This window comes from Lissotriton vulgaris, chromosome 6, assembly GCF_964263255.1.
Source record: "Lissotriton vulgaris chromosome 6, aLisVul1.2, whole genome shotgun sequence".
Lineage (NCBI taxonomy): Eukaryota > Metazoa > Chordata > Amphibia > Caudata > Salamandridae > Lissotriton > Lissotriton vulgaris.
The window spans coordinates 14,656,392-14,676,805 of NC_141694.1; the positions used below are offsets into that span (position 1 = coordinate 14,656,392).

The following is a 20,414-nucleotide window of genomic DNA, read 5'->3' on the forward strand; positions in this document are numbered from 1 at the left end:
CTGTGGTACCCAGCATACCTTCGTAAACATGATGCACAGACTGCCTGGAAGCAAATTACCACCACCTGATCAAAGTGTCATATTACCGCCGAGTGTCGACGCATGCCCGCCTCTGTTGCACCCAGCATACCCCCGTAAACATGAGGCACAGACTGCCTGGAGTTACATTACCACCACTTGATCAAAGTGTCATATTACCACGGAGTGTGGTAGCATGCCCACCTCTGTGGCACCCAGCATACCCCCGTAAACATGATGCACAGACTACCTGCAAGTAAATTACCACCACCTGATCAAAGTGTCATATTACCACCAAATGTTGAAGCATGCCCGCCACTGTGGCACCCAGCATACATCCATAAACACGAGGTATAGACTACCTGGCATTAAACTACAACCACCTGATCAAAGTGTCATATTACCACAGAGTGTGGAACATGCCAGCCTCTGTGGCACCCAGAATACCCCCATAAACATGAGGCACAAAATGCCTGGCATTAAACTACCACCACCTGATCAGGGTGTCATATTAGCACTGAGTGTGGAACATGCCCGCCTCTGTGGCACCCAGCATACCCCCGTAAACATGAGGCACAGACTTCCTGGTGTTAAATTAACGCCACCTAATCAAAGTGTCATATTACCACAGAGTGTGGAAGCATGCCCTCCTCTGTGGCACCCAGCATACCCCCGTAAACATGAGGCACAGACTTCCTGGTGTTAAATTAACGCCACCTAATCAAAGTGTCATATTACCACAGAGTGTGGAAGCATGCCCGCCTCTGTGGCACCCAGCATACCCCCGTAAACATGAGGCACAGATTTCCTGGTGTTAAATTAACGCCACCTAATCAAAGTGTCATATTAGCACTGAGTGTGGAACATGCCCGCCTCTGTGGCACCCAGCATACCCCCGTAAACATGAGGCACAGACTTCCTGGTGTTAAATTAACGCCACCTAATCAAAGTGTCATATTACCACAGAGTGTGGAAGCATGCCCGCCTCTGTGGCACCCAGCATACCCCCGTAAACATGAGGCACAGACTTCCTGGTGTTAAATTAACGCCACCTAATCAAAGTGTCATATTACCACAGAGTGTGGAAGCATGCCCGCCTCTGTGGCACCCAGCATACCCCCGTAAACATGAGGCACAGACTTCCTGGTGTTAAATTAACGCCACCTAATCAAAGTGTCATATTACCACAGAGTGTGGAAGCATGCCCGCCTCTGTGGCACCCAGCATACCCCCGTAAACATGAGGCACAGACTTCCTGGTGTTAAATTAACGCCACCTAATCAAAGTGTCAGATTACCGCCAGCTCCAGAAGGGTTGTGCGTTCTTCCACGAGTCCAGCAGATGCCCTTAGGGTAGTCTCTGCAGGTGAAGGGTTACGAAAGAGACAAAAAAGAGAAGTCAACAAAAATATCATGTGTAGAATGTGAAGTTAAAAATTTATTTGGCCGAGTCCAGGCTTAATTGAGGCAGGTCCTATAGTCCAGAGCTGGCTGTATAAAGCTTTAGAGCGCCCAAGATGCCAAGATCCCTGGAGGTGACAGAGTGCCAGCCGGAGCCACGCTGTAAGTACTTCAGCCATTCACCTATTCATCCATCCAACTATACGCCAACTCCTGCATACCATCACCTTCTCATCCCTCTGTACGTCTGTAGCATCCGTGCATCTGTTCCACTGCCACCATCACTACAGCCAGCACCTCCCCCACCAGTGCATACCTGCTACCCCTACTACCTACAGCCCTCCCCTCACCCCCTGCTGGCAACCATCTCTCCTTCAATGAGCACAGACACTCTTGGCAGCACACAGGTGCCCGGCAGTCAGTGCCAGGAAGGAACGTTTCAGCCTGTTTCACCCAAAAGTGTCAGAAGGCTTTCTTCAGGACCAAATCGCACCCATAAAGCAGGATTATAAGCTGCAGTGCCGGCTTTATGCAACTGAAACTCCGCATAGATTGGGGAGGGGAATGAACACCTGGAGAACAGGACACTCAGGTGCCAAGGCCCTATAATGATTCATCCCACTCAATCAAATAAGAGGAGAACCAAGATATACTGCCGCGGTGACAGTGTTGTTGAGGGTCCTCAAAAAATTTCCAAGACACTATGGGAAACGACCAAAGTGATTCATTAATTTGATTATTTAAGTACTGGCTCAGGTAGATGAATGAATCTCGGCTTCTCTCTCAATCTTCCTGTTTTTTGGAACATCTCTCTGTGTACCCTGTGACCGGATCTCCCTGTACACTGTGACCGGCTCTCCCTGTACACTGTGACCAACTCTTCCTGTACTCTGTAACCAGCTGTACTTATACACTGTGACCAGCTCTCCCTGTAGCCTGTGACCGGCTCTCCCTGTACACTGTGACCAGCTGTACTTATATACTGTGACTAATTCTCCCTGTATCCTGTGACTAGCTCTCCCTGTACCCTGTGAACAGCTCTCCCTGTACCCTGTGACCAGCTATCCCTGTACTCTGTGACCAGCTCTCCCTGTACTCTGTGACCAGCTCTCCCTGATTTCTGTAATCAGCTCTCCCTGTACTCTGTGACCAGCTCTCCCTGTACCCTGTGACCAGTTCTACCAGTACTCTGTGACCTGCTCTCCCTGTACTCTGTGGCCAGCTCTCCTTGTACACTGTGACCAGCTCTCCCTGTACTCTGTCACAAGCTCACCCTGTACTCTGTGACCAGCTCTCCCTGTGGTCTGTGCCCAGCTCTCCCTGTATCCTGTGACCAGCTCTCCCTGTATCCTGTGACCAGCTCTCCCTGTACTCTGTGACCAGCTCTCCCTGTACTCTGTGACCAGCTCTCCCTGTACTCTGTGACCAGCGCTCCCTGAACCCTGTGACCAGCTCTCCCCGTACTCTGTGACCAGCTCTCCCTGTACCCTGTGACCAGCTCGACCCATACTCTGTAACCAGATCTCTCTGTACCCTGTAACCAGCTCTCCTTTTTCTCTGTGACCAGCTCTCCCTGTACTCTGTGACCAGCTCTCCCTGTACCCTGTGACCAGCTATCTCTTCTCTCTGAGCACAAGCTCCCCTGTACCCTATGAGCAGATCTCCTCTCCCTGAGCACAAGCTCCCCTGTACCCTATGAGCAGATCTCCTCTCCCTGAGCACAAGCTCCCCTGTACCCTAAGAGCAGATCTCCTCTTTGTGAGCACGAGCTCCCCTATAACCTACAAGCAGATCTCCTCTTTGTGAGCACGAGCTCCCCTGTACCCTATGAGCATATCGCCTCTTCCTGAGCACAAGCTCCCCAGTACCTTACAAGCAGATCTCCTTTTCATGAGCACACACTCCCCTGTACCCTACGAGCAGTTCTCCTCTCCCAGAGCACAAGCTCCCCTGTACATTACGAGCAGATCTCCCCTCCATGAGCACAAGCTCCCCTGTACCCTATGAGCAGATCTCCTCTCCCTGAGCACAAGCTCTGCTGTACCCTACGAGCAGATCTCTCCCTGAGCACAAGCTCCCCTGTACCCTACGAGCAGATCTCCCCTCCATGAGCACAAGCTCCCCTGTACCCTACGAGCAGATCTCCACTCCCTGAGCAGCACAAGCTCCCCTGTACCCTACGAGCAGATCTCCACTCCCTGAGCATAGGCTCCCCTGTACCCTACAAGCGGATCTCCTCTCCTTGAGCACAAGCTCCCCTGTACCGTACAAGCAGATCTCCCCTCCGTGAGCACAAGCTCTCCTGTACCCTACGAGCAGATCTCCTCTCCGTAAGAGATGCTCCCCTGTACCTTACGAGCAGATCTCCTCTCCCTGAGCACAAGCTCCCCTGTACCCTAGGAACAGATCTCCTCTCCCTGAGCACAAGCTCCCCTGTACCCTACGAGCAGATCTCCTCTCCGTAAGTCCATGCTCCCCTGTACCTTATGAGCAGATCTCTTCTCCCTGAGCACAAGCTCCCCTGTACCCTAAGAGCAGATCTCCTCTCTGTGAGCATGAGCTCCCCTGTACCCTACGAGCATATCTCCTCTCCATAAGCACCCGCTCCCCTGTACCCTACGAGCAGATATCCTCTCCCTGAGCACAATCTCCCCTGTACCTTACGAGCAGATCTCTTCTCCCTGTGCACAAGCTCCACTGTACCCTACGAGCATATCTCCCCTCCGTAAGCACAAGCTCCCCTGTACCCTCTGAGCAGATCTCTTTTACCTGAGCACAAGCTTCCCTGTACCCTATGAGCAGATCTCCTCTCCCTGAGCACAAGCTACCCTGTACCCTACAAGCAGATCTCCTCTCCCTGAGCACAAGCTCCCCTGTACCCTACAAGCAGATCTCCTCTCCCTGAGCACAAGCTTCCTTGTCCCCAATGAGGAGATCTCGCCTTGCGCACATGCTCCCATGTACCCGCTGTGGGGACACACACCCCAATATTTTCTTGGTCTGGCACTGACAGCTGTGTCGGCGTCTGCATCAACAGTGACATGAAGTCTCTGTGGCCGCTCGCTGGGTACAGGGGGGCGACACAGCATATGAACAGAGGACGGGTGTAGGAACTGGTTGTAGGAGATTTAGAATAATGAGGGGCAGATGTATCAAGGGAATGTTTAGTCGCAAACGCTGCGATTCGCAAAAAAGCAGCACTTGCGACTAAAAATTTGCAAAACGGTATGTATGATGCAAATCGCCTAGCAAAATTAAGGAATCGCAAAATTTGCGATTCCTTAAATGCTTAAATCTAGCATTTTATTTTTGTGATTTCTCATTAAGAAATCGTAAATTACCACCAACTTGAAGGTAGTGGTAATTTGCGATTTCTTTCACAAATGCACTTTTTTGCATTTGTGAAGGTGCCATGTGGAGCACATACATGCCCATAGAGCATGTATGTGCGCCAAATGCGCACACATGTTCATTTCAGGGGTGCAGCAGGGTGTCCTTATCACACCCTTGCACCCTGGAAATTATTCTCAATTTGCGATTCTCAAATTGCGAATCGCAAATTGAGAATAACTTCCCATTCATTCCTATGGGCCTCCTGGCCCATAGAAATGAATGGGAAATTATTCCTTAATTGTGAATTTGCAATTTGCTATTCGCAAATAAGGAATAATAAGAACTTGCTAAAAAAATTCGATTTTTTAGATACATACCATTTTGCAATTCTCAAATAGCGATTCTCAAAAAATCGCTATTTAAGAATCGTAAATAGGTATTTGGATACATCTGCCCCTGAGTGTTAATATGTCATATGGAACTGTTATAAATATTAGAACTTTAAAGAATAACCACTACAGTTTCCGAGTGGTCACTACAGTGGACCCGAGCCGAGCCAGGTTTCTCGCCTGATCCCAAGAGTCTGCCGGCGAGCCGAGCCATGACAATGTTTACCACCGAAATCATGCCACAAACATCATTTAAAAAATTAAAAATGTTGTATTTCTTTACCATGCATAAGTGTTTCACCTTAGTTCTTAAAATGATGACACTGCATTGAGAGGCGTTTATTAAACGTAATAGGGCCGATTCACAAAAGTAATCTGAGACAAAATCCTAACTTTACGACTTTCGGTATTCAAGAAAGGCATTTAGGAGTAGTAAAGTTAGATTTCCTAACTTTACTACTCCCTAACTGAGACAAAATCCTAACTTTACGACTTTCGGTATTCAAGAAAGGCATTTAGGAGTAGTAAAGTTAGATTTCCTAACTTTACTACTCCCTAACTGAGACAAAATCCTAACTTTACGACTTTCGGTATTCACAAAAGGCATTTAGGAGTAGTAAAGTTAGGAATCCTAACTTTACTACTTCTAAATGCATTTTGTGAATACCGAAAGTCGTAAAGTTAGGATTTTGTCTCAGATTACATTTGTGAATCGAGCTCATAGTTTTTGAAACATAAACATAGAAATATTCACAATCACATCAAATCAAAGACATTCTGAGATTAAATAATAATAAGATCCAATAGTCGACTTTTTTCATAACTTCATTTATTTTCATATAAAGTTTGAGCTTCAGCGCTGTTGTAAATATCAGAAAAAGTTGATATTAATACCTATGTATTTTTCAGTTTTGCAGAATGTGTACAATGCCTATACATCTTGTATTCTACCATGAAACACAAATATTTAAATTCACGCATGTTTTAACGCCAATAGAACCACTAATACTTCAATTTGCATGTGCTATTAATACATTTCCATATATAGATCGAATGGGTTTATTTTCACATTTCATTGTTAACACCTACTGTACCTTTCTGTATTTACAACAGCCCTGAAGAAGCAGATTGTGCTTAATACACTGTTGGCTGCTTGGCAAAAACTTTATATGAAAATAAAAATGAAGTTGTGACAAGACTCAACTGTTGGACATTGTTATTATTTCATCTCAGAATACAGAGAGAACACTGCTACTCACGTTTGCTTTTTTTGTTTAGAAATATTTATGCCTTCCCCACCCTGACATAATGCAGCCAGTGATGTCAGAGACTGGGCACTGGTCACTTGCACCTGAATGTGGCCTAGATTCATAATATAGATGGTACAAAGTTGTAGCCCCTGAGCTCATGCTTTATATGAAGGGACTCAGGTGTGATAGTGAAGAGAAAGGAGGATCCGTGAAATAAAATATTTGCCTGGGATCACACAATTTGCTCAAGCGGGGTAGCCGGGAGTGACCCCTGATCTTTCTGGATTCACATTGTGCAATGAAACTACTAGACGAGTATCTCTTTCTCTCGCCTGTTTTACATCAAAGGTCAATTGCTTTCTTGTTAATTCTTGGTGCATAGAGGCAGGAAAAAAACACATGAAAACTCACCTCTTAACGAAAAAAACAAAAAAATCAATAAAAGTCAATGTGTCCTCATGTAACACAACTGGTGCTCATGTAAAGCGCTCTGATACCCGGTAACTTCGGGTCAAGTTCACGCTACATAAAACTCTGTAAAAAATAATTTTTTCAAATTCGGACTCGAGTGTTCTGGAAGACCTTGGGCTGAGCAGGTAGCTCGCTCGGCCACCTCTAACACTGGGCCTGGGTTGTCAGAGTGACTTACGAAGCTATGAGTGATTTACAGGCAGGGCCGAGAGCATAGATCACCCACTCATCATCAATGTGTCAACTGCAGGTCTTTAAATGGTCTGGGCCCTCCTCAGTCTCAGATGAGGCAGTCATTTTGGTATTCACAGAACTTACTCATTGATGAGTAAGTGCCTTCTGTGAATACCAAAATGAGTAAGTGCCTTCCGTGAATACCGAAAGGAGTAAGTGCCTTCCGTGAATACCGAAATGGTAGTAAGTTAAGGATTTTGTCTTAAGTTAGTTCTGTGAATCGGGCCCCCTGTTTACATTTCATTTTTATCTCATTTTGCATTCCCTAACACTATCTGTTTTCTTTCCATACATTGAACCTGATATACTCACAAAGGTCTCAGTTTACCTTTGTGAATACTAAAAAGTATTAAACTTACAATTCTTCTATGTTTTATTAATCGATTTATAACTCTACTGAGGTCAACATTAACATTTAAAAAAACTTTAGAAAATGTGCTTAGATACCATCATTTCATCTAATGCATGGGTACTCACAAACTTTCTCTCGGGGGCCAAATTTACAGTGCGGTTTGTGTCCGAGGGACGCACCGGTGAGGGCGGGGTCAGTGGGGGAGGGGGCGGGGCAAGCGCAACAAAAAAGAACTGTGACCATGAGGTTGATCACAGGTCCCTGCAGCGGATGACTTTGTCCGCTGAGCCACCAGACCCGGCATACACACATATCTCTCTCTCTGTCTCCCTCCCTCTCTTTCACCCTCTCCCTCCCTCTCTCCCCCTCTCTCCATCTGTCTCTTTGTCTCCCTCTGTCTCACTCACTCTGACTCACTCCTTCTCACTCCCTCTCTCCATCTCTCCCTCTGTCTCACTCACTCTGACTGTCTCACTCTCTCTCTCTCTGTCTCCCTCTCTCTCTCTGTTTCCCTCTCCCTCACTCTATTTCCCTCTCCCTCACTCTATTTCCCTCTCCCTCACTCTGTCTCCCTCTCTCTCCTTCCCTCTGTCTCCCTCTCTCTCCTTCCCTATCCCTCCTTCCCTCTGTCTCCCTCTCTCTTCTTCCCTCCCCGATCCGAGTTAAGTCAAGGACGACAATGTCGTCAGTGTACATTAGTGTATGTATTTTATGTGAGGCTATTTTAGACATTAAGGTAGGTCGCTTACATTCAAGGAAATAAGTAAAGGGGCCGACAGACAGCCTTGTTTAAGGCCGTTCGAAGTAGGAATCCTATCAGTTTGGCACTTTTCTCCTTCCATCTGCACTCTACACCACGTTGTAGTATGTAGGGTCACAATTCATCCTAAAAATACATCATGATTTCCCATTTTCATCAGCTTCCTCCATAGGCAGGGTCTATTGACCTTGTCAAAGGCTGTGGAGAAGTCCACAAATACACTATATACAATCTGTGACTTCATTGCCACATATTTGTCAATTATTGATTGCAGCAGACCCGTGTTATCAATCACTGAATGCTTTGGACGGAATCCTGCCTGAGACATTGGAATCACCCCCTTTGAGAAGGCCCGCTTCTTCAGATGGTCCAGGATGCTTGCCGCAAAACATTTTCCAGTTGCGTCCAACAGAGCTATCTGCCTGTAATTGCTCAAAGAAAGTCTTGAGCCCTTCTTCAAAAGCAGGATGACAATGCTCCCGGTCCATGATTTTGGTATTTGACCAGTTTTATACATGTAGCAGAATAGATGGTCAAGAAGTTTACTCCAGGCTGGATTACTTCTTAGGACAAAATTGTAAGTTTACCTTTGTGAATACCGAAAAGTAGTAAAGTTAGACTTTTGGTCTAACTTTACAGTTGTGAATCGGGCCCTTTGCAGTGGCCTAACACAGTCCCCCGCAGTCCCCATGATTCGGGGGGGGGGGGGTCCCGAGCCACAGTTCTGTGGCCCGAGAGCACCTGAATAAATCCAGAGCGGGGCCTTTCCAGGGGAGCCCCCTCAAGTTTCATTACGCCACAGGTCCTTTGACTACTCTGGGGAGCACAAGGATTGATGGACACATATGAGCCAAATGTAAATGTTATTTCATGGCCAAGTGTGTGAAGGAAGCAAACAGCTGTCAAAATATTGACATTGGAAAACGAAAATAAAATTAAGTGCTTAAATCTGAGCTGGTGGGTTGTGTGTGGGGGGCGGGTGAGAAGATGAGGAGAGGTAAATGCAGAAGGGGAGAGCAGCGAGGCGGTGTGAAGATGAAGAGAGGTACGTGCAGAAGAGGAGAGCAGCGAAGGGGTGGACGAACATAATGATCTGATAGAAGCACTGGCCACCCTTGGGCTCTGGGCGGGTTGTCACCATTCTGTCCCTGCAGTGTCACAGTGGGTCTCTTAGGCTGTGGGCAAGTTGTCACCCGTCTGTCTCTGCAGTGTGACAGTGGGTCCCTTGGGGTCTGGGTGGGTTGTCACCCGTCTGTCTCTGCAGTGTGACAGTGGGTCCCTTGGGCTCTGGGTGGGTTGTCACCCTTCTGTCTCTGCAGTGTGACAGTAGGTCCCTTGGGCTCTGGGTGGGTTGTCACCCGTCTGTCTCTGCAGTGTGTCACTGGGTCCCTTGGGCTCTGAATAGGTTGTCACCCGTCTGTCTCTGCAGTGTCACAGTAGGTCCCTTGGGCTCTGGGTGGGTTGTCACCCGTCTGTCTCTGCAGTGTGACAGTGTGTCTCTTCGGCTCTGGGTGGGCTGTCACCTATCTGTCTCTGCAGTTTGATAGTGGGTATCTTCCGCTCTGGTGGGTTGTCACCCATCTGTCTCTGCAGTAAGACAGTAGGCCCCTTGGGGTCCGGGTTGGGTGTCACACATCTGTCTCTGCAGTGTGACAGTAGGTCACTTGGGTTCTTGGTGGGTTGTCACCCGTCTGTCTCTGCAGTGTGGCAGTAGGTCCTTTGGGCTCTGGGTGGACTGTCACCCATATGTCTCTGCAGTGTGACAGTGGTTCCCTAGGGCTCTGGGTGGGCTGTCGCCCATCTGTTTTGCAGTGTGACAGTAGGTCCCTTGGGCTCTGGGCAGGGTGTCAACCATCTGTCACTACAGTGTGACAGTAGGTCCCTTGGGCTCTGGGTGGGGTGTCGCCCATCCGTCTCTGCAGTGTGACAGTAGGTTCCTTAGGCTCTGGGTGGGTTGTCACCCATCTGTCTCTGCAGTGTTACAGTAGGTTCCTTAGGCTCTGAGCAAGATGTTACTCATCTGTCTCTGCAGTGTGACAGTGGTTCCCTAGGGCTCCGGGTGGTCTGTTGCCCATTTGTCTCTGCAATGTGACAGTAGGTTCCTTAGGCTCTGAGCGGGATGTCACCCATCTGTCTCTGCAGTGTGACAGTAGGTCCCTTGGGCTCTGGGTGGGTTGTCACCCATCTGTCTCTGCAGTGTGACAGTGGGTCCCTTGGGCTCTGGGTGGGTTGTCACCCATCTGTCTCTGCAGTGTTACAGTAGGTCTCCTAGGGTCTGGGTGGGGTGCCACCCATCAGTCTCTGCAGTGTGACAGTAGGCCACCTCGGCCTCCGGGTGGGATGTCACCTGTCTGTCTCTGCAGTGTGACGGTGGTTCCCTTGTGATCTTGGTGGGGTGTCACTCATCTTTCTCTGCAGTGTCATGGTAGGTCCCTTGTGCTCCGAGTGGGTTGTCACCCATATGTCTCTGCAGTGTGGCAGTGGGTCTCTTAGGCTCTGGGTGGGCTGTCACCTTTCTGTCTCTGCAGTGTGGCAGTGGGTCCCTTGGGCTCTAGGTAGGTTGTCACCCTTCTGTCTCTGCAGTGTGACACTAGGTCCCTTAGGCTCTGGTTGGGTTATCACTCATCTGTTACTGCAGTGAGACAGTAGGCCACCTCGGCCTCCGGGTGGGTTGTCAACCGTCTGTCTCTGCAGTGTGACAGAGGCTCTCTTAGGCTTTGAGTGGGCTGTCGCCCTTCTGTCTCTGCAGTGTGACAGTGGGTCTATTAGGCTCTGAGTGGGCTGTCACCCTTCTGTCTCTGCAGTGTGACAGTGGGTCTCTTCGGCTCTGGGTGGGTTGTCACCCATCTTTCTCTGCAGTGTGACAGTGGGTCTCATAGGCTCTGGGTGGGCTGTCACCTATCTGTCTCTGCAGTTTGATAGTGGGTATCTTCCGCTCTGGTGGGTTGTCACCCATCTGTCTCTGCAGTAAGACAGTAGGTCCCTTGGGGTCCGGGTTGGGTGTCACACATCTGTCTCTGCAGTGTGACAGTAGGTCCCTTGGGTTCTTGGTGGGTTGTCACCCGTCTGTCTCTGCAGTGTGGCAGTAGGTCCTTTGGGCTCTGGGTGGACTGTCACCCATATGTCTCTGCAGTGTGACAGTGGTTCCCTAGGGCTCTGGGTTGGCTGTCGCCCATCTGTTTTGCAGTGTGACACTAGGTCCCTTGGACTCTGGGCGGGTTGTCACCCATCTGTCTCTGCAGTGTGACAGTAGGTCCCTTGGGCTCTGGGCAGGGTGTCAACCATCTGTCACTACAGTGTGGCAGTAGGTCCTTTGGGCTCTGGGTGGGCTGTCGCCCATCCGTCTCTGCAGTGTGACAGTAGGTTCCTTAGGCTCTGGGTGGGTTGTCACCCATCTGTCTCTGCAGTGTTACAGTAGGTTCCTTAGGCTCTGAGCAGGATGTTACTCATCTGTCTCTGCAGTGTGACAGTAGGTTCCTTAGGCTCTGGGTGGGTTGTCCCCCATCTGTCTCTGCAGTGTGACAGTAGGTCCCTTGGGCTCTGAGCAGGATGTTACTCATCTGTCTCTGCAGTGTGACAGTGGGTCCCTTGGGCTCTGGGTGGGTTGTCACCCATCTGTCTCTGCAGTGTTACAGTAGGTCTCCTAGGGTCTGGGTGGGGTGCCACCCATCAGTCTCTGCAGTGTGACAGTAGGCCACCTCGGCCTCCGGGTGGGATGTCACCTGTCTGTCTCTGCAGTGTGACGGTGGTTCCCTTGTGATCTTGGTGGGGTGTCACTCATCTTTCTCTGCAGTGTCATGGTAGGTCCCTTGTGCTCCGAGTGGGTTGTCACCCATATGTCTCTGCAGTGTGGCAGTGGGTCTCTTAGGCTCTGGGTGGGCTGTCACCTTTCTGTCTCTGCAGTGTGGCAGTGGGTCCCTTGGGCTCTAGGTAGGTTGTCACCCTTCTGTCTCTGCAGTGTGACACTAGGTCCCTTAGGCTCTGGGTGGGTTGTCACTCATCTGTTACTGCAGTGAGACAGTAGGCCACCTCGGCCTCCGGGTGGGTTGTCAACCGTCTGTCTCTGCAGTGTGACAGGGGGTCTCTTAGGCTTTGGGTGGGCTGTTGCCCTTCTGTCTCTGCAGTGTGACAGTGGGTCTATTAGGCTCTGAGTGGGCTGTCACCCTTCTGTCTCTGCAGTGTGACAGTGGGTCTCTTCGGCTCTGGGTGGGTTGTCACCCATCTTTCTCTGCAGTGTGACAGTAGGTCCCTTGGGCTCTGGGCGGGTTGTCACCCGTCCATCTCTGCAGTGTGACAGTGGGTCTCATAGGCTCTGGGTGGGCTGTCGCCTATCTGTCTCTGCAGTTTGATAGTGGGTATCTTCCCCTCTGGTGGGTTGTCACCCATCTGTCTCTGCAGTAAGACAGTAGGCCCCTTGGGGTCCGGGTTGGGTGTCACACATCTGTCTCTGCAGTGTGACAGTAGGTCCTTTCAGGTCTTGGTGGGTTATCACCCGTCTGTCTCTGCAGTGTGGCAGTAGGTCCCTTGGGGTCTGGGTGGGGTGTCACCCATCTGTCTCTGCAGTGAGACAGTAGGTCTCTTGGGCTCTGGGCGGGTTGTCACCCATATGTCTCTGCAGTGTGACAATGGGTCTCTTAGGCTCTGGGTGGGTTGTCACCCGTTTGTCTCTGCAGTGTGACAGAGGGTCTCTTAGGCTCTGGGTGGGCTGTCGCCCTTCTGTCTCTGCAGTTTGACAGTGGGTATCTTCCGCTCTGGTGGGTTGTTACCCATCTGTCTCTGCAGTAAGACAATAGGCCCCTTGGGGTCCAGGTTGGGTGTCACACATCTGTCTCTGCAGTGTGACAGTAGGTCCCTTGGGTTCTTGGTGGGTTGTCACCCGTCTCTCTCTGCAGTGTGGCAGTAGGTCCCTTGGGCTCTGGGTGGGGTGTCACCCATCTGTCTCTGCATTGTGACAGTAGGTCCCTTGAACTCTGGGTGTGCTGTCGCCCATCTGTCTCTGCAGTGTGACAGTAGGTCCCTTGGGCTCTGGGCGGGTTGTCACCCGTCCATCTCTGCAGTCTGACAGTGGGTCTCATAGGCTCTGGGTGGGCTGTCGCCCTTCTGTCTCTGCAGTTTGACAGTGGGTATCTTCCGCTCTGGTGGGATGTCACCCATCTGTCTCTGCAGTAAGACAGTAGGCCCCTTGGGGTCCGGGTTGGGTGTCACACATCTGTCTCTGCAGTGTGACAGTAGGTCCCTTGGGTTCTTGGTGGGTTGTCACCCGTCTGTCTCTGCAGTGTGGCAGTAGGTCCCTTGGGCTCTGGGTGGACTGTCGCCCATCTGTCTCTGCAGTGTGACTGTAGGTCCCTTGGGGTCTGGGTGGGGTGTTACCCATCTGTCTCTGCAGTTGGACAGTAGGTCTCTTGGGCCTTGGGCGGGTTATCACCCATATGTCTCTGCAGTGTGACAATGGGTCTCTTAGGCTCTGAGTGGGTTGTCACCCGTCTGTCTCTGCAGTGTGAGAGAGGGTCTCTTAGGCTCTGGGTGGGCTGTCGCCCTACTGTCTCTGCATTGTGACAGTGGGTCAATTAGGTTCTGGGTGGGTTGTCATGCGTCTGTCTCTGCAGTTTGACAGTGGGTATCTTCCGCTCTGGTGGGTTGTCACCCATCTGTCTCTGCAGTAAGACAGTAGGCCCCTTGGAGTCCGGGTTGGGTGTCACACATCTGTCTCTGCAGTGTCACAGTAGGTCCCTTGGGTTCTTGGTGGGTTGTCACCCGTCTGTCTCTGCAGTGTGGCAGTAGGTCCCTTGGGCTCTGGGTGGAATGTCGCCCATCTGTCGCTGCAGTGTGACTGTAGGTCCCTCGGGGTCTGGGTGGGGTGTCACCCATCTGTCTCTGCAGTGGGACAGTAGGTCGCTTGGGCTCTGGGCGGGTTGACACCCATATGTCTCTGCAGTGGAACAGTGGGTCCCTTGGGTTCTTGGTGGGTTGTCACCCGTCTGTCTCTGCAGTGTGGCAGTAGGTCCCTTGGGCTCTGGGTGGAATGTCGCCCATCTGTCGCTGCAGTGTGACTGTAGGTCCCTCGGGGTCTGGGTGGGGTGTCACCCATCTGTCTCTGCAGTGGGACAGTAGGTCGCTTGGGCTCTGGGCGGGTTGACACCCATATGTCTCTGCAGTGGAACAGTGGGTCCCTTGGGCTCTGGGCGAGTTGTCACCCTTCTTTCTCTGCAGTGTGACAGTAGGTCTCCTAGGGTCTGGGTGGGGTGTCACCCATCAGTCTCTGCAGTGTGACAGTAGGTCCCTTGGGGTCTGAGTGGGGTGTCACCCATCTGTCTCTGCAGGGTGACAGTAGGCCACCTCCGCCTCCGGGTGGGATGTCACCCCTCTGTCTCTGCAGTTTGACAGTGGGTATCTTCCGCTCTGGTTGGTTGTCACCCATCTGTCTCTGCAGTAAGACAGTAGGCCCCTTGGGGTCCGGGTTGGGTGTCACACATCTGTCTCTGCAGTGTGACAGTAGGTCCCTTGGGTTCTTGGTGGGTTGTCACCCGTCTGTCACTACAAAGTGGCAGTAGGTCCCTTGGGCTCTGGGTGGGCTGTCGCCCATCTGTCTCTGCAGTGTGACTGTAGTTCCCTTGGGGTAGGGGTGGGGTGTCACTCATCTGTCTCTGCAGTGTGAAAGTAGGTCCCTTGAACTCTAGGTGGGCTGTCACCCATCTGTCATTGCAGTGTGACAGTGGTTCCCTAGGGCTCCGGGTGGTCTGTCGCCCATTTGTCTCTGCAATGTGACAGTAGGTTCCTTAGGCTCTGAGCGGGATGTCACCCATCTGTCTCTGCAGTGTGACAGTAGGTCCCTTGGGCTCTGGGCAGGGTGTCAACCATCTGTCTCTGCAGTGTGACAGTAGGTCCCTTGGGGTCTGGGTGGGGTGTCACCCATATGTCTCTGCAGTGGGACAGTAGGTCTCTTAGGCTCTCGGTGGGTTGTCACCCGTCTGTCTCTGCAGTGTGACAGAGGGTCTCTTAGGCTCTGGGTGGGCTGTCGCCCTACTGTCTCTGCATTGTGACAGTGGGTCAATTAGGTTCTGGGTGAGTTGTCACGCGTCTGTCTCTGCAGTTTGACAGTGGGTATCTTCCGCCCTGGTGGGTTGTCACCCATCTGTCTCTGCAGTAAGACAGTAGGCCACTTGGGGTCCGGGTTGGGTGTCACACATCTGGCCCTGCACTGTCACAGTAGGGCCCTTGGGTTCTTGGTGGGTTGTCACCCGTCTGTCTCTGCAGTGTGGCAGTAGGTCCCTTGGGCTCTGGGTGGACTGTCGCCCATCTGTCTCTGCAGTGTGACTGTAGGTCCCTTGGGGTCTGAGTGGGGTGTCACCCATCTTTCTCTGCAGTGTGGCAGTAGGTCCCTTGGGCTGTGGGCGGACTGTCGCCCATCGGTCTCTGCAGTGTAACTGTAGGTCCCTTGGGGTCTGGGTGGGGTGTCACCCATCTGTCTCTGCAGTGGAACAGTGGGTCCCTTGGGCTCTGGGCGAGTTGTCACCCTTCTTTCTCTGCAGTGTGACAGTAGGTCTCCTACGGTCTGGGTGGGGTGTCACCCATCAGTCTCTGCAGTGTGACAGTAGGTCCCTTGGGGTCTGAGTGGGGTGTCACCCATCTGTCTCTGCAGGGTGACAGTAGGGCACCTCGGCGTCCGGGTGGGATGTCACCCCTCTGTCTCTGCAGTTTGACAGTGGGTATCGTCCGCTCTGGTGGGTTGTCACCCATCTGTCTCTGCAGTAAGACAGTAGGCCCCTTGGGGTCCGGGTTGGGTGTCACACATCTGTCTCTGCAGTGTGACAGTAGGTCCCTTGGGTTCTTGGTGGGTTGTCACCCGTCTGTCACTACAGTGTGGCAGTAGGTCCCTTGGGCTCTGGGTGGGCTGTCGCCCATCTGTCTCTGCAGTGTGACTGTAGGTCCCTTGGGGTCAGGGTGGGGTGTCACCCATCTGTCTCTGCAGTGTGACAGTAGGTCCCTTGAACTCTGGGTGTGCTGTCGCCCATCTGTCTCTGCTGTGTGACAGTAGGTTCCTTAGGCTCTGAGCTGGATGTCACCCATCTGTCTCTGCATTGTGACAGTAGGTCCCTTGGGCTCTGGGCAGGGTGTCAACCATCTGTCTCTGCAGTGTGACAGTAGGTTCCTTAGGCTCTGAGCGGGATGTCACCCATCTGTCTCTGGAGTGTGATAGTAGGTCCCTTGGGCTCTTGGTGGGTTGTCACCCATCTGTCTCTGCAGTGTGACAGTGGGTCCCTTGGGCTCTGGGTGGGTTGTCACCCATCTGTCTCTGCAGTGTTACAGTAGGTCTCCTAGGGTCTGGGTGGGGTGCCACCCATCAGTCTCTGCAGTGTGACAGTAGGTCCCTTGGGGTCTGAGTGGGGTGTCACCCATCAGTCTCTGCAGTGTGACAGTAGGCCACCTCGGCCTCCGGGTGGGATGTCACCCGTCTGTCTCTGCAGTTTGACGGTGGTTCCCTTGTGATCTTGGTGGGGTGTCACTCATCTTTCTCTGCAGTGTCATTGTAGGTCCCTTGTGCTCCGATTGCGTTGTCACCGATATGTCTCTGTAGTGTGGCAGTGGGACTCTTAGGCTCTGGGTGGGCTGTCACCTTTCTGTCTCTGCAGTGTGGCAGCGGGTCCCTTGGGCTCTAGGTAGGTTGTCACCCTTCTGTCTCTGCCGTGTGACACTAGGTCCCTTAGGCTCTGGCTGGGTTGTCACCCTTCTGTCTCTGCAGTGTGACACTAGGTCCCTTAGGCTCCGGGTGGGTCATCAACCATCTGTCTCGGCAGTGTGACAGATGGTCTCTTAGGCTTTGGGTGGGTTGTCACCCATATGTCTCTGCAGTGGAACAGTGGGTCCCTTGGGCTCTGGGCGAGTTGTCACCCGTCCGTGTCTGCAGTGTGACAATGGGTCTCTTAGGCTCTGGGTGGGTTGTCACCAGTCTGTCTCTGCAGTGTGACAGAGGGTCTCTTAGGCTCTGGGTGGGCTGTCGCCCTTCTGTCTCTGCATTGTGACAGTGTGTCAATTAGGTTCTGGGTGGGTTGTCACGCGTCTGTCTCTGCAGTTTGACAGTGGGTATCCACTCACCTTAACAAGAGGAACTGTGCTGTTTGGTAGTTTTCTCAACAACCACAAGACTTCATCTTGCTCGTCTCCTGAAGCCTCCCCTCGACGAGGACTCCCTGGTGTGAGCGAGCCCTGCAATCGGCAGGGCAGGTAATACGCTCCCAGCTTGAGACCCACGGGTTGAGGCTTGGGACTACAACTTGCAGCGAGCCGGGGGACTGCGAGGACCAGCATCCTTCAGGTAGCCCAGCTGGTTCCTCTTCCCCCGGTGCTCCCGCCCACGGACACGCCCACCACCTACTGTGTATATCTTTCGTGACCCCCGCTTCGCGGGCGCCATTCACCTTAACGAGAGGAACTGTGCTGTTTGTTAGTTTTCTCAACAACGGAGTGAAAGTCCGTCCTGCACTTCATCTTGCTCGTCTCCTGAAGCCTCCCCTCGACGAGGACTCGCTGGTGTGAGCGAGCCCTGCAATCGGCAGGGCAGGTGATACGCTCCCAGCTTGAGACCCACGGGTTGAGGCTTGGGACTACAACTTGCAGCGAGCCGGGGGACTGCGAGGACCAGCATCCTTCAGGTAGCCCAGCTGGTTCCTCTTCCCCCGGCGCTCCCGCCCACGGACACGCCCACCACCTACTGTGTATATCTTTCGTGGTCCCCGCTTCGCGGGCGCCACTCACCTTAACGAGAGGAACTGTGCTGTTTGTTAGTTTTCTCAACAACGGAGCGAAAGTCCGTCCTGCACTTCATCTTGCTCGTCTCCTGAAGCCTCCCCTCGACGAGGACTCGCTGGTGTGAGCGAGCCCTGCAATCGGCAGGGCAGGTGATACGCTCCCAGCTTGAGACCCACGGGTTGAGGCTTGGGACTACAACTTGCATCGAGCCGGGGGACTGCGAGGACCAGCATCCTTCAGGTAGCCCAGCTGGTTCCTCTTCCCCCGGCGCTCCCGCCCACGGACACGCCCACCACCTACTGTGTATATTTTTCGTGGTCCCCGCTTCGCGGGCGCCACTCACCTTAACGAGAGGAACTGTGCTGTTTGTTAGTTTTCTCAACAACGGAGCGAAAGTCCGTCCTGCACTTCATCTTGCTAGTCTCCTGAAGCCTCCCCTCGACGAGGACTCGCTGGTGTGAGCGAGCCCTGCAATCGGCAGGGCAGGTGATACGCTCCCAGCTTGAGACCCACGGGTTGAGGCTGGGACTACAACTTGCAGCGAGCCGGGGGACTGCGGGGACCAGCATCCTTCAGGTAGCCCAGCTGGTTCCTCTTCCCCCGGCGCTCCCGCCCACGGACACGCCCACCACCTACTGTGTATATCTTTCGTGACCCCCGCTTCGCGGGCGCCACTCACCTTAACGAGAGGAACTGTGCTGTTTGTTAGTTTTCTCAACAATGGAGCGAAAGTCCGTCCTGCACTTCATCTTGCTCGTCTCCTGAAGCCTCCCCTCAACGAGGACTCGCTGGTGTGAGCGAGCCCTGCAATCGGCAGGGCAGGTGATACGCTCCCAGCTTGAGACCCACGGGTTGAGGCTTGGGACTACAACTTGCAGCGAGCCGGGGGACTGCGAGGACCAGCATCCTTCAGGTAGCCCAGCTGGTTCCTCTTCCCCCGGCGCTCCCGCCCACGGACACGCCCACCACCTACTGTGTATATCTTTCGTGACCCCCGCTTCGCGGGCGCCACTCACCTTAACGAGAGGAACTGTGCTGTTTGTTAGTTTTCTCAGCAACGGAGCGAAAGTCCGTCCTGCACTTCATCTTGCTCGTCTCCTGAAGCCTCCCCTCGACGAGGACTCGCTGGTGTGAGCAAGCCCTGCAATCGGCAGGGCAGGTGATACGCTCCCAGCTTGAGACCCACGGGTTGAGGCTTGGGACTACAACTTGCAGCGAGCCGGGGGACTGCGAGGACCAGCATCCTTCAGGTAGCCCAGCTGGTTCCTCTTCCCCCGGCGCTCCCGCCCACGGACACGCCCACCACCTACAAGTACATAAGTACATCACTACTCCCGCGTCGCGGGACGCGAGCGGGACGCCGGGCGAAGCCCGGGCAAAGGGCGGGCCGTCTGTGGCCGTCCGGGGACGTACAAGGACGGGACGGGCCACCCCACTTACTTCTTGCTCACTAATCTCAAAATCACTGCGGATCTACGAGAGTAAGGTACTCACCAGTAGATAATTGAACATAGAGATTGGCTTAATATAGACATCGCGAGTAAAGTGAAGGGTGGTTGAGGAACATCAGGAACCTTCCAATAGCAACAGTATAATCAAATTCCTGGCGAACCGAGCAACCTAGAAATTAAATCAGACCGACAATCGGAAAAGAAATGGGATTTAAAAAACTGCGATCCAGCACAATATTTATGAAAAGAATGGGTACCGAGAATGCAGTACGGAAATCCTCAGATAAAGCTATAAAACATGGTCGTATAACTCACACTCCGGCAATTAATACATATTTCTCTACCCTTACAACTAAAGAGGAACTAGAAACACATACACCAGACAAAGAAATCACTCTCAACTCACCAGTAACCACTGGGGTAGTAGAAAGTACCTCAATGAAACTTCAATCACAACAAAAATTGTGCTATCTGGATCCTGACTCAAGTAATAAACTATTTTGCTCTCCAAAAGACCTTCAACCCCCGGATAACGAGGCGGCTCATTTAAAAACCTCAACCCCTATAAAAAGCTGTGGGAGCTCACCGCTACTTGAGGAATTAAGTATTAACAAATCAAACTTAATGAATCAAAAGTCAGAACTTAGGTCAACCAACAGTCTTCTGAAAAAAACCTTTCCTCAAGTACTCTCACACGATTCTTCATTGGACCCTTTTATTCTCAAAAACAATAATATCATTAATACAGCTACACCAATGTCAAAGGCTCTTTTTTCGCTTCAAGAAATATTGGAATCAGTTCTTTCATTTTTAGGAAATATCTTAGAAAATCCGACCAAACCTTGGATGTTCAAATTGGGATATTAAAACATCTAGTTGAAGAAAAAAGGAAAAAAGATTCTTCTGAAACAGAGAAAAGTAATTTGTTAACTAAAACCAAACATGTGCAAAAAGACATTTCAAAAGAATATAACAAAGACCAGGAGAAAATAAAACGTGAGTTTGGTAC

The 20,414-nt window shown here is 51.8% G+C and overlaps 1 protein-coding gene across 2 annotated transcripts in view; it reads left to right on the forward strand.

Moving 5' to 3' along the window:
• Positions 1-1,533: 1,533 nt before the first annotated feature.
• Positions 1,534-20,414, forward strand: part of LOC147706704 (solute carrier family 22 member 7-like) — a 396,568-nt gene continuing 377,687 nt past the window's right edge. For both annotated transcript variants that reach the window (XM_086925842.1, XM_086925843.1), the window contains exon 1: positions 1,534-1,580. In XM_086925842.1, the coding sequence (XP_086781968.1) occupies positions 1,535-1,580 (46 nt within the window). In that variant the 5' untranslated portion in view covers position 1,534. The remainder of the gene's footprint in view (positions 1,581-20,414) is intronic.